The 13483-nt window shown below is 39.4% G+C and overlaps 1 protein-coding gene across 1 annotated transcript; it reads right to left on the reverse strand.

The window, feature by feature from the left end:
• Positions 1-5603: 5603 nt before the first annotated feature.
• Positions 5604-9520, reverse strand: SYCE3 (synaptonemal complex central element protein 3). The gene is made up of 3 exons (XM_068954633.1): positions 9028-9520; positions 7669-7777; positions 5604-6584 (listed from the first exon to the last, which is right to left on the reverse strand). The coding sequence occupies exons 1-3, from the start codon at positions 9379-9381 to the stop codon at positions 6415-6417; spliced, it is 633 nt and encodes a 210-aa protein (XP_068810734.1). The 5' UTR covers positions 9382-9520; the 3' UTR covers positions 5604-6414.
• Between the last annotated feature and the right edge of the window lie 3963 nt (positions 9521-13483).

Raw genomic sequence — 13483 nt, forward strand, 5'->3', positions numbered from 1 at the left:
AGATACTATATTTAAATTTTAGTTTTCCTAAAACACTTTCTGTTCTTAGCTACCTGATCTTTACCTAGCCTTTACTAAATAAGCCTTCATATAAGCCATCTTGGTATGGAATGGCATTGTATGGTTGTAAATATGTAGGACTAAATATGAGAGTAGGGAGATTCATGGAGGATAGCTGTTGTCCCTGTCTCTTCAGGTTTCCCTGTTCTTGCACACTGTTGTGGCAACAGCTTAATAATCAGAAATCATATCAGGTTCTCTGAACAACATTTCCTGAGGAGTAATATGAGAATGTGTTAAGTGGGGGAAGGAGAGGGAGAGTGTCAGGTGGGCTCCAAAGTATTTCCTTCCAGCTTCTGGGAAGGTAAAGAATGGCATTTTTCTATTCCCTTGCACCCTGTTGCCTTTGTTAGGCCCTGGGCAGGGAGCATAGTGATATGTGAGTTGCACTGCCTACAGCTGGCAAGGGTTTCCTGCTTGCTTTGGAAATGGATTAGGAAATTTTAATAAGATGTGAAGTGAAAACTACAGGGCTCTGTTTAGGAAGGAGAACGCTTCTGACTCTATGGTACGTATACTTCTGAGTTCACTGTGACACTAACTCATGTAACATAACCTGCTATTGGAGGACTGGATCACTTATGCAGCAGTTCTGAAACTGCACTTGTATAAGAACTGTTAAGAAACTGGTATGTTTCTGCACCAAATCTGCTAGGATGTAGGTTTGGGAAGACGTGGAGATAATGTGATGCTCGAAATCAGTCGTGTGAGCTGTCCCACCACATCTCCATTGATCCCAATGAAATTGTAGCCCTGTAATTCCTCCTGTTTGCTTCCCATGCTGTATGCATTTAGTGTACAGGCAGAGAGGCACCCTGGTGTGGTGACTTCATAGAAAGGACACAATGGCTCTCCCTATAATGTGGTCCCAAAGATGCTTCCTTATTTACATGCAGATGCTGGGGGTGATTCCACTGTAGCCCTGTGGTGTTGATTAGGATGTCTCTTCTGTTTACGTCACCCCCAGACCCGATCCACCACTTCCTTATTTGATTGTTGGTCGTTCTATCCCTCTGCTGTCATTCTGTTAATATCTGCAAAAATGCAATTGGTCAGACTGAATCAGTGTTTGACCAAAGCACCTAACTAGTTATCCTCATTTTTGAGAGGACAAATTGAGGGAGTGATGCAAGTAGTTTCCTAATGTCTAGTTTTATTTCTGGTAACTCAGTCCTAACTTTGTGATAATAGAAAAGGAATCTTTGCATAAAGCAGAAGCCCACAATTGAGATAATCCTCCCTCCACCTAAATTCCTACTTAAGAAAATGTAGGTCCAACCTTTAGAAGGCCAAAGTGCTTACTGAAATTAGTCCTTAGATGTCTCAGGCTGGGCACAAAGACTGTTTTTTTTTTTTTTTTTTTTTTCCTTACTAGGCTACTTGTTTTCTTCTACAAGCTGAACTTTGGCTGAAGGTAAATAAAATTGCTGCTCAATAATGAGTCAGCTAACAGCTGTGGTGCTTGTGTACATAAGCGATAGCCTTCTAGGTAAAGTGGTTTGTTGCATTGAATTTGAATTCACAGTGCACAGGGCAAACCATGTGCATGTTTATTTCATGCTTATTTGCAGATCAGGGCACATACTTAAGACACCGTAGCAGAATACTAGAATGAACTTGCATGTGATCTGGATAGCAACAGTTGTAATGACCCTAATAGCCCCAGAATAGTGGTCTTCAAACCCTTTATTTGCAGATCTCTGGAAATTTCTGATGAAGATGAAAGGCTATTTAAGTTCAATTTCAGTTACTTGTTGTAGACTTTTTCTAAGAAAGTCCGTTTGTAGATCCTAAGTTCAAAACCCGAGCCACGGAGGTCATTATCCTTTCTGCTAGTTTGGCTTGATGGAGCGTTGATTTCTAGCCTTCAGCGACACTATGAATGCATGGCAAGAAAGAATCCGCTTTGAGATGCTCATATGTACTTGGACAGGGGTGGGGGGAGAAGAAGAATGCCTCCTTGCATAAAGACCAGCCAAGCAGTAGGTGGGATGTTTGTGCTCCTCTCAAGAGCAAGGGTGATAGGAAGGTTTTTGAAACTATATCAAAGAGGTGGCAGCTTGAATTCATTTTGTGCTGTTTACAATAATGAAGTGCAGCTGTGTTCCATTTGAGACTTAGAGGCAGAGAATGATGCTCTTTGCAGAATATCGATCCTAATGACTTAAAAGTAATTATTCATCTCATTAGCTGCTGGCATTAGTGTCTTAAGATTTCAAAATGTTATGGGGAAGACCTACAGAGTAATCTAGTTTTGCCTGCTTCACAGAGCTTCACGTTTCCCGACTACTGTTGAAATGTATCATTCCTCTCAATGCTTACTTGGCTATCAATCTGGACTTTTGACTTGTAAATTGTGACTTTAATGGGATTGATTAGGTCCTTGGAGTTAGTTTTTTGTAGTGTCTTCCTAAAGGATATTGGCTATAAAGTATGTGTTTGTAGTACAAAAAGAGACCTATTCTCAACAAATTTTGTAAGTGTAAGTTAAAAGTTTTGAGATACAGCAAATACAGTCTTAGCTCAGATAAGCAGCTTGTATTAGTGTGTGTCATTGTCATAGATAAGCTCTATGTGAGAGCCCAGCAATTTCATAACCTTGGGACTGTATCTCAAATGTAGCATGAGAACTTTAGAGGGTCACTCAATCCAACTACTATCCCCAAATACTTTTACTGAATCTGGCTCCCTAGAAAAGGGTACATGCCATGTGTCCTCTTTAAACTATTCATCACTTTCTGAGGAGTCGCAGAGAATCTTCTAGGTACCAGCAGAACTCAGTCCATGTGTAACAATACTGTGTCACCTCGAAACCTTGTAAGCTTACTGCCTCTGTGCATGCTCCAGTGATTCAAACTCAGAGCATCAGGAGAAAACAAGGGAAGTAAGGTAGACAATAGTTATTAGAAATGGGAAAAAATATCCTACTAGCTGATCTATTTTTAATGTATTATTAATATATATTATTTTACAATATATAATGCAATGTATAATTTAAAATATATTCACTTCTTTAATCTATCTGAGATAGCTCAAATTGGGACCAATAATGAAGAATTGGAAAGCACTATTATCTGAAATAAATACTCTAAACATAAAACTTCAGGTTAGATTCTGACAAGAACTGAGAAACACAGAGTCCCTAAAACCCCTTCTCAATTCTGTTTGACACTGGAGAGAAAGGCAGAATTTCAACCATCAAAATTTTCTGGATGTCTTTATATCTGCTTTTTAGCCAAGTCTTGTCAGTTTCCTGTTAAGAAACTGCTAATGGAAACTCTGAACAGTGCTGAGAATCCAGGCAGCTCTGATAATCCTGATAATGCTCTAACACCTGAGCAGCTAGGTAAGAAGAGCCACAGGATAATTTGCACACCTATGTTTTGTAGGAAAGAAAGCTGTTTATGTTCAGAACAGGAATGTGATTTGAGCTACACCAGTGCAGGCTTTTTGGGTCAGACAACCTATGGCTCAGTTTGCTGGCTCTTAGGGATTCCATTCTTAAGCATCCAACTCTCACCTTGCAGATAGCTTAAGTGTAATTAAGATCTGTGAATTGTGCTGTTACAAGGACTGTAAAAGTGTTGCAATGTTAAACATCAGAGCATCTACTATCCTTATTAGGTGTTTAAGGATCCAGTAAGTGAACTCATTGCTGAGCTTTACACGCTTTTTGATTAAAGCTAATGTCCAGCTGTGGAAATAAAAGATTTAGCCTATTTATCCTATTTATTTAACTAGGGAGAAGACTTATTCCAGTATCTATCCAGCTGTCTACATAAAGAAAAATGAACATTTCAATTGGTGTGTGACTTGCTTATTAAGTCTTACCATAAGAGGTTAAGGAATGAGTAACCAAAGAAACAGAATCCTTTCCTGCTGTATTTGGGCATAAAGATTGGCAGTGCACCAGGCGCCAACTTCTCTTGCTTTTGTAGCTGTTGTGCAGAAGCATGCTTTGTCTTAAATTCAGTACAGGCCCAAATCACAAAAGTGGAGTTCATTAAGAGTGGACATAAAGCTAAACTGCTACTGGCAGATAAAAATCTTCCATGATAGGTGATTAAAAGATGTCAGCCCAGCAATCCTGATTATTGTTACAATTTTAGGTTATGTGAGCGCTAGATGGGGCTGTTGCTCCATGTCATTTTTTTCATCCATGCAAAGGACATGCAGTCCCAACTGCAGACTTTGGTTTTCTCTTCCTAACCTCTGTCACTGCTGCTCATCACAGCTAAATGTTAACATTCTTCATGTGGTTGCTAGAGTGAGAACTTTCAGGAGTAAGAAAAAGGGTGGCACAAAATTTTCATGGGTATCCCCAACACTCCTTGTCTGAACTTATTCCACTCCTTCACGGAAGGTGGACGTGTAGTTTCAATACCTGTCCTAGAGGATAAATTGGTGGCCTATGGTTAGTAACCTACTACTTACCTGCCTCTTGATTAGGATAGGAGGAAATTTAAGGTGTCCTGTAAAGCCTTCTGCCTCTGTGGTTATACAGAAAAAAGGCAATCTGTTTTTCAAAATCTGGAAAGGAAGAGTGGTAAAGTACTGAGACCTGAGGACTGAAAATGTTACCAGATATCTTCTTTCTGTACAATTACATTCTCTAGTTTGTGGCCTTTCACTCTGAAGAAACACTGTATTCTGAAAGTTTAATTCGGTGTAACCTTCCAGGCACAGGAATTTGGATTCAGCTTAACAAAGTGAAAGTTCAGGGGAGGCCTACAGCTATAACTTCACTGAATATCACACAGCACTCCTTAATAAATTAAAATACATATTTTTAGAAGTATTGATTTCAAGCAGTATTTTCTATTCTCAGCAGGACTGCTGGGCGCAAAAAATCTTTTTGTAATACTTGCCACTTCATTTAAATCCCCAAATGAAAACTGAGCTACTTTGAAAATTTGTAGTAAACGTTGAGTATTTAGCACTTAATGGTGAAAAGTCACCCAAAATCATGCAGTTTAGTACCTCCCTACACAAGTTGCTGAAGACAGTGCTTCTTCAAAGGCATTTAGTTTTTAATACAGAATTAAAGAATGAAGACAATGTAGTGTTGTGAAAAGGTACCAAAGTGACAATATGCCATTAAAATTCTCCAGAGAATACACAAAGTGCAAGTTTCCTCATGCTGCTCTACCATTAAGCCCTAACTCTGGCGAGAATGAAGACCTACCTGCTAGTAGGAAAGTCAAAGATAGAGGTCAAAATCAATGTTCTTTACCCTTTGTGCCTCTGCAATGCTACCAAGTATTTCCAAACAAAAATGGTGAGATTTCTCACTTCATAAAATAAAGACACTTTTTCCTGTGACTTGAGATTGAGACTGGGATGTCACCGCTTGCTACATGGTGCTTACTAGAAATCAGCTTGTTAAAGAGACTGATTTTAATGAAATGGGAGTTCACTTTCTTTAAAGCTTAGTAGATTTCCATCTCAGATAGGACACTCATTGATGCAGTATCTGCAGGCCAGAAGGTGGTGCTCTTAATCCTCATCTTGACCAAGGTCACTTTTTTTCTTTTCTTCCTCTTGTAGTACTCCCTGCGCAGTAGGAACATACTGAGAAAACTATGTTTTAGAATATAGTTAGCTTAGTTTCTGCGGCAGTTCCACAGACTACATTGCTGTGGTTTCAGTGATGACCGTATTGTAGTAGTGACTGTATTGTATGCCACTGTATAGTCTGTGATTGTAAACAATCTAGATGTATTATCTTCAAAGTAAGATAGAGCAATCTTTCTGGGAAAAAACAATCGAAAGAAATTGTTAAAATCCAAGGAAACAAAATGAAACAACTATAGATATGTTATGTAAATAATCAAATTCTGTAACGGAGCATCCAGTAGGCAATCCCCCATCAAAGTAACCCAGATCAACATGCAAATCTAGAATTTCACCTATTTTTCATTTGGAAAAAATGTTCTTCAGCTTTTCTTGAAAGGCATGTGCTGGTGTAATACAACTGCAATGGTTCGATGCACCAAAAAAACCTTACATTTGTATAGAGGACAAAGAATTCCATGTACTCATATATACTAGAAAGTGAGTGTGATCATTCAGGAACAACGACACAGAAAACATGTAAGTTGTGTATGCACAAATGTTCCAAGGTCTACTAATAAGCATAATAAAAATAGGCACATTGTTATCTTTTGGTTTCAACAATATATATAGGTATACTCATCAAAATATGATACATAGATACAGCCACATATGCAGTTCTCAAAAAGATGAAAGTCAGTCCATTTTCCATGGTGTTTGTGAATCCTTCAGGACCGGAAAACAAAAAAACTGGAATGATTTTCCAAGGGATAGAATTCTGCCAACATGATTGAAACCAATTTATTCATTTTTTTGCTCTTCACCTCTAGATTCCTTTAGCACCTCTTGCCATTTCTTCTCCATCTCTTCTTTGCAATTCAGGAAGGCATCTTCCAGTCGCCTCATGGAGTTGGCCAGGTCTGGGTTTGTACGCATTACTACCATGTCATATGCCATCCAGGTTGCTTGCACTACAAAAAGATCCCAATAGATATTACCAAGCGGCAATGTTGCCATAAAAAAAAGCAATGGCAGATTCAATAAAAGTTAACAGTATATTAATTAAAGGACAATCAGTTCAAATCTATGTCTGAGCAGGCCTGCAATACAATAACTAGTGGACACTGCCCACAATAATACGTAAGATTAAAAAAATGGATGTCTATTATTACCTTTTTATAAATGTCTTAAAATACTTCAGAATGAAATATATTTATTACTGATATAAATTGCAAACAGGAGACAGCCACTGTTACATAAAATTTACAACAAAACAAGTAATCAAAAAGGTGCAACAGATTGTTTTAAAATAAATGAACTGAATCAAATAATTCTCTTTCAAGACCTGTAACAGTCAGGAGGTTAGTGTTAGGTTAGGAAAAGGAAAACTAAGAAAGCTGCAGCAAGGTGATGGAAGGTTTAAAGAACAAGCTAATTCATGAGATAGAGTCTGAAAAAAGGAGTAAGCAGAGCAAGTAATTTTAACAATTGTTTCATATTTTCCCCCTTTGTTTCACCATAAATTGACTGTAGTTTTCTCAAATGCACTTATAAATTGTAGCTAATTGCACAGTGTAATTATTAACTTCAGTCTATTCTTGGTAGTTGCACACAGTTTCTGAGAGAACTGTTGCAGCTCTCTATACATAAAGGACTAAGGGTAAATTTGCAGGGGAGCATCTTTATTCTAGTTAAATAATTAAACATGTCATGCACTGATCCGAAAAGGCATTCCTTCATTTTTCCAAAGTAAATCTCATTTTATATACAACATTTTAATCTCTGTAAATTAAATGTCTTAATATTATTTCTGTTCTCAGCCACCACTCTGAACTGAGTATCCTGTTAATTTTCAGTTCTGAGCCACTTAGAACTCCTAGATTATTTGTGCACTTTCCCTCACTTGAAAACATTAAGACATTAATTGATTTTATTTTTCTCAATTTACTTTTCTATCACACAGGGAAGTTTACAGTAATAAATATATCTAATAAAGCTTCAATGTTTTCACCCTTCAGTAGGCAAATCCATATCATTCTCAGTAAAAAGCAATACCTGATAGTTTTTCCATTTCCTCCAGAAGTTTTTCTAAGTCCCTGTTCAGGTCCTCCACCATCTTTACCATGTTATCATAGTTTCTTTCCTGAGGTTCTGATTTGGCCATCTACAAGGAAAATAAAAACTTTTATTTTCCATTGAAGTGAGTTGATTTTCACAGTTGAGGGAAAGTAACATTCTGATAAATTTTAATACAACAAGATACTGAATTTCTACACTTACATGTGAATTCATTAAAATCGTTTAGGGGCAAATAAATAAAATTGGGCCCCATCTACTGCAATTACACTTTCAGAACCCTATTAGCCAAAACTATGACGTATCGCTTTGCTTTTAAATTCCTTTTCTGAAAACTAGCAGCGTCTGTGATGAGACTTCAAAGGAGGGGGAATAGTTTTACTCTAGTAAATATACACGATACACATCATGTAGTAGGAATAGCTTTTGTCTTTTTTTTTTAATAACTTCTTGCACTCAATTATGAGGGTCCATTTTCTGGCTTTTATTGTAGATAAATGCTGTAATAAAGGGGAGCAATGTTTTATAATGGATTTAAAGCATTTTAAAGGAACATCAAGACTTATGGAGATGCTTGATGTTGAAAGGTCTAATCACACAACCAATTCCATTAGCTAACTGTACACTGACAAACGCTTTACTGCAAAGACTTTAAAAAAAAAATAATCCCTTGCTGTACCACATTATGGGCACGGTTTCACCTTCACCCAGGGATGTATTACCCCAAAAGCACAGAGGACTACTGGACATCAGCTCTGAGGCAAGAGGCTTGTTCAATACCCTTTACTCAATTGTGCTCCCCTGCTATGGGCTAACCCAGCTGGCACTGGGTGATCTCTGCACCTTTTATTTACCACCTCATCCTTAGTCCAAAAGGCACACAGGGGAGCAACCTTCAGGTGGTGCCTAGTGCCCATCCAGGCTGAGACCTCAGCCTACTACTTGTGTCCTCCCTCCCAGCCTCCTAAGGGGAAGGACCTTTCCCCTGCTTCCACCAGCCTCACTGCCTCTCTCCCCAGCCCCTACCACAACCGCAGCACCCCCACAAACCCCTCTGCCATCCGCCGGGCGGGGGTACTTCGTAGCCCACTCGCAACGGCTTCGAGGACCTCACCCTCCCCGTTTCCCGCCAAAGCCAACCGTTCTGTCCGCCCCACCCCAACCTGCCGCGCTCGAGGCGGCCGCGCCTCCCCCCCCCACCCCCCGCCTTATGCGCCCGCTGCGGTCGGGCGCGAGACAAAGAGAGAGAAAAACAAGAGCGGCCGGAAATGGCACACCCAAAAATGTTCTCTCGTAACCGTCCTCCCTTGTCGCTGCTCTGCCCCCGAATTCACGTACTCGATTAATTTTATGTTTCACACCAAAATGATCGCTTCGGCGAGGAGTTAGGCGGCCGAGGAAAGGGAACGGGGAAAAAACGCCGTTTAGAGGCGGAGACGGCGCTGGCGGGGTTTGCCCCGGGAACCGTGGCCGGCGGGGAGTCACGTTACGGCCCGGGCTCAGAAACAGTGAAGCGCCCTCCCGCCAGGAGACGCTGGGGACCGCCCGGGCGAGCCCGTGCCCGGCAACGCCGCAGCCCCGGCTCTGGGATCCGCAGTCCTCCCTCTCCTCCCACCTGGGGATCCAGCCCCTCTTGTTAATCCAGCCTCTCAGCAAGCCTGGCTCCTGCCCTGGTTTTCTGGCACATCGCATCTTCTACTTCCTTGACAGTATCTCATCCCCAGCCTACCACATAAATAATTAGCTTTTCCCGGAGTCTGGAAAACCAAAGGTTAATGCCCTCTTTCCCTTTTTACTGTTTCTCTCAGTGTCCCCAGAGTCCCATGCATCATCTTGTTTTTCTTTTGTTATTATTATAGTTTAATTATTCTGATGTTCTACATGAAGAGCATTAAGTATTCGAATTCTGACAAGAAGTTGGACGGGTGCTTAAAGAATCTACAAGTGCCCTCCTCTACCCTGTGCGGGTAACGCTCAGCTCTTTATCACTACTACAAGTTTCTTTCCTGACTCTGGCTGTTTGACTTGCGGCATTTGCAGCAAGGACAACATTAGTTGCACTGCAAGTCCTTTAGTTTTGGAAATTCTTGTGAAAAATCTAAACCCAAAAGTTAAGTCTCAAGCCTAAAGTCTGAAGTTATGAAAGTTTAGTGCTAGGTGCATCTGCTTCTTTTTCTGCAGGGGTTCATCTCCCCTTCTGCATTATCTTTGTCTTTTTTAAAAAAAGAATATCAAAGAAGATGCTTGCAGTGCTAGTCAAAGAAAGATGAGAAATTTTCTGATGACTGAGAAGAATCAAAGTTTATCAAGAGCTGGTTGATTAGGCATTAGATGGTGCATAGGAGGCCTAGATTTAAGTCCTTCTCTGAGTTGCTCACGTTCCACATCATGTCCCATTTCAGATGAGTGTCTGGGCTATCTCTTGTTTTGCTTTTTCATTTGCAAACACAATCATTGAAAGTTCTGTTTTTTATTTTTATTTTGCCACGATAAATAGGAAAGTGTGTATTTTCAAAGTGTGTGAAAGTTTTTTATTCATCTCTTGTTATCACCACTCATCTCACTGCCAAACCAGTAGAACAAGTAGCTACTCTAAGGATTGCAATCTATCTTCAAAACAAACAAAATGAAGGATTTACTCACATAAGTTCCCTTAACATTGTGGAATTTATCATAGGACACTGTATTGCTAAAATTTTATAGATGTTCAAAAGCAGTTGAGCAAAATCCTTCAAGATATAGGAAAAAAGTCATATTTGGCTAAAGAAATCCTTGAGCCACAGATTACTGGAAGATAGGGAGAGTACTAAGGGAAGTATCTTTTTATGCTTGCTATGGTCTTTCACTTCCCTAGGTATCCTCATTGACAGGCATAATATTAGGCTAGATGGACCACTGGTTTGATGTAGCACAGTCATTTTAAAGTTCTTATGTAACCCCAGCTCCTAAATTCTGTGCCATTAAACTGTCTTCCAGATGCTGCCATCTGCTGTACATATGTGTGTTTATATGTGATTAGGAAGCTCTTAATTTTAGTGTTGTTGCTGTTTACTACTGCTGCACTAGTCTATGTAAACCTGGGCAGCAAATATCATGTGTTTATATAATAATTTATTTATTTATCCTAGCATATATGCAATTCCAATAGTTTAGCAGCCACCTTGCTACTGCATATTAATAAATGGGCTAAAATCCATGTCCAGAGAAATCCGCAGACCAGAACCTGTTTTGTTTCAACATGTTTTAGTTTATTTGGATTTTTTCTCTAGTATCCTTTAGGACACAGTGATGTGATAGAGGGTGAATTACAGATTTAAATATATATATATATTAAATAGAATAGTTCTTAAATATGTTTTTATATAACAGTCTTATAGCCCTTGGTGAGATGTAATTTCCAGCTCTTACAAGGTTTCTATATGCAACCTTTCCAGTGTTGCCTTTTTTCAAGAGGCTCCTCTACTTCTTTTTGTGTGAAGCTCTGCAATTTATCCATTCTTAGACTGAATGTTTAGCTCAGTATAGCTCTGTTAACCAGCTTCTAGGTTTTTTCAGCAAGAGCTGTAGGATTCCCACTGGAAAAATGTGAACAGTATAAAAATGCTGTGACACAACAGGAGCTTCAGAGGAAAGTACATATATTTAACAAAAGGAACATAAAAAACTGAAAGGGATAAAGTAAAAATAACAGAAGAAAATGCATCCACATTATGTTCAAGATCTTAATTCCTCAGGTATGCTCACATGTTTTGATTAAAAAACAAGAGTACTCAGAAACTCTTCACAAAACTTAACTAAATGTACATGGTATGTGCTGCACCTAACTTACAATCTAACAGTTCATCTGTCAGTGCTGGAGTTCTGGGAGAGGCTATGGTCAAGTTATCGAGCTATGTTGTTGGATTGGTGCTGATTCGGGGAGCCCAAAGAACTCCAGCTCGGGAAAGTTATTTCTTTGATGAAGAGAAAAACAGCAGACAGAATTTAGCCCAGATGTATGCCCTTTAACTTTTGTTACTTGACCAAGACATGTAAATCAGGAGCAAGATTACCCTTTATACCTGTCAAGTCAATGTAGGGAGAGAGGATTTGAATTGAATTCACACACAAAAGTGGCTATGACTTTGTATTAACGATACAGACAACCTAGGGCAACTTAGCTTTTTAGCTATGTAGAATGAGTCCCATTCTGTGGGCCTGGAAAATCTGCCAAAGAAACTAAAAGGGAAAAAACTACTGTAGCCTACTGAATTCATTTAACCTAGAACATCTAACCAACCTTCAGAAGCTTTCCTGAGCGTCTGGTTTGAGTAGGCTGAATTTGGCAGGAGGAAGAGGAAAAAACTATTACTGGTAGAGGAAAAAAACTAAGCCTGAAATAGAGGAACTAAACTTGAATAGAGGAAATGCTGGCAAATTACTGGACCTTCAACTGGCTAAAGAGAATAGATGCATAATCATTCAGTCATTTTATTTTCATAAGGAGAAGCTTTGTATTTTTTTTTCAAGTAATGCTACCCTCTCCCACCCACCACCTTTCTTTCTTTGGAAACTTTAATTAACAAAAACTGCATGGATAAAGTGAAAACCACAACAGAACTAGCATTTTCAAGAAAAATCTGAATGTTAAATAGGCAGAGGCAGAGCTCGTGAGGAACAATGGGATAACAATGGGAATGTTTCCTTCACTTTTAGATCACCTATTCTGACTCTTACCCCATACAAGGGTGAATAGCTGGCTGTAGAAACAAGGAACAGATACTGAACCTTTCATTCCTCTCTTAGTTGGTTTAGGTTGATCAAAAAGTTAGTCACTGTCCATGAGCCATATTTGTAATCCATGGCTTTAAATCTTACACTGGGATGTGAAAGTAAGTCTGAGAGCTTACTACCTCTAAATTACTGCAGGAAATGTGAATACCTCAGTAACATTTAGGAAGGGGATCCTTTCATCTAAAGTGTGCTTTTTTCTGGTCCAATGGTAGTTCCTTTGTTTGCTGTCTTTCTGGAGATTGAACTACAAAATTAGCATTTTCATTAACAGTCATCACATAGGCCACAGGCTGAATGGATTGTGGTTGAATTGCCTCTCAGTCCCAGATGCACATTGTTGAGGCTACTGAGTATTTGTGTGTGGTTTGCATGGTTGCTATATGTGCTGCAGCTGCTCTGGAGATAAAGAGTACATTTGAGTTAATAAGACTGTCTACCAGTCCACTACCCTTCAATGTACCTAATCATACTTGCTTAAGGAAAAAACAGATGGAAAGAAGCATTTCAACAGGCAGTGTTTTCTTTGTGGGTATGCACAGAATTGTAGCAGGAAAGTTTGCTTTGCGCAGGACGAAACATGACAATGATTGACTGCTGTCCCTTAACCAAACGGGGAGGGGCTTAGGGATTAGTGAGGAAGACTAGTCAGAGGCCTGAACTCTGAACTGTTAAAATATCTTCTCCAACCAGTCTGACTGGGAGCGCAGCAGGAAGATTGACTGGGGAAAATAACAGCAGCAGTGGTTGCTCCTCATATAAATGCCTTGAATATTAACCCCTTGCCTTTCCCACTCTATTTTCTAGAGTTGGGAGCTGGAAAAATGTGGAAGAAGTTGTGAAAAGAAGATGGTCAAATATCATATTTTTAAACAGGAAATTTGAATATATTCTCCCAGCTGTCCTTAGTGCGTGTGCCCATGGAAAGAGACACATTTCAATAAAGAACCCATTTAAATGAAGAACTATCTTTTGCGATTTACCTACTTCTTAATTGGGAATGCAGTGTGGGACAAATCTTCTG

Source organism: Struthio camelus, chromosome 1, assembly GCF_040807025.1.
Source record: "Struthio camelus isolate bStrCam1 chromosome 1, bStrCam1.hap1, whole genome shotgun sequence".
Taxonomy (NCBI): Eukaryota; Metazoa; Chordata; class Aves; order Struthioniformes; family Struthionidae; genus Struthio; species Struthio camelus.

Bases quoted from the DNA above. Each gene is read 5' to 3' on its own strand.
- SYCE3 (XM_068954633.1), bottom strand. From the start codon at position 9,381: ATGCGATGTGCCAGAAAACCAGGGCAGGAGCCAGGCTTGCTGAGAGGC. The intron at 7,778-9,027 runs GTACGTGAATTC...TTTTCCTTGTAG, and splicing joins TGAAACATAAAATTAATCGA to ATGGCCAAATCAGAACCTCA. The intron at 6,585-7,668 runs GTATTGCTTTTT...ATCTTTTTGTAG, and splicing joins GGAAATGGAAAAACTATCAG to TGCAAGCAACCTGGATGGCA.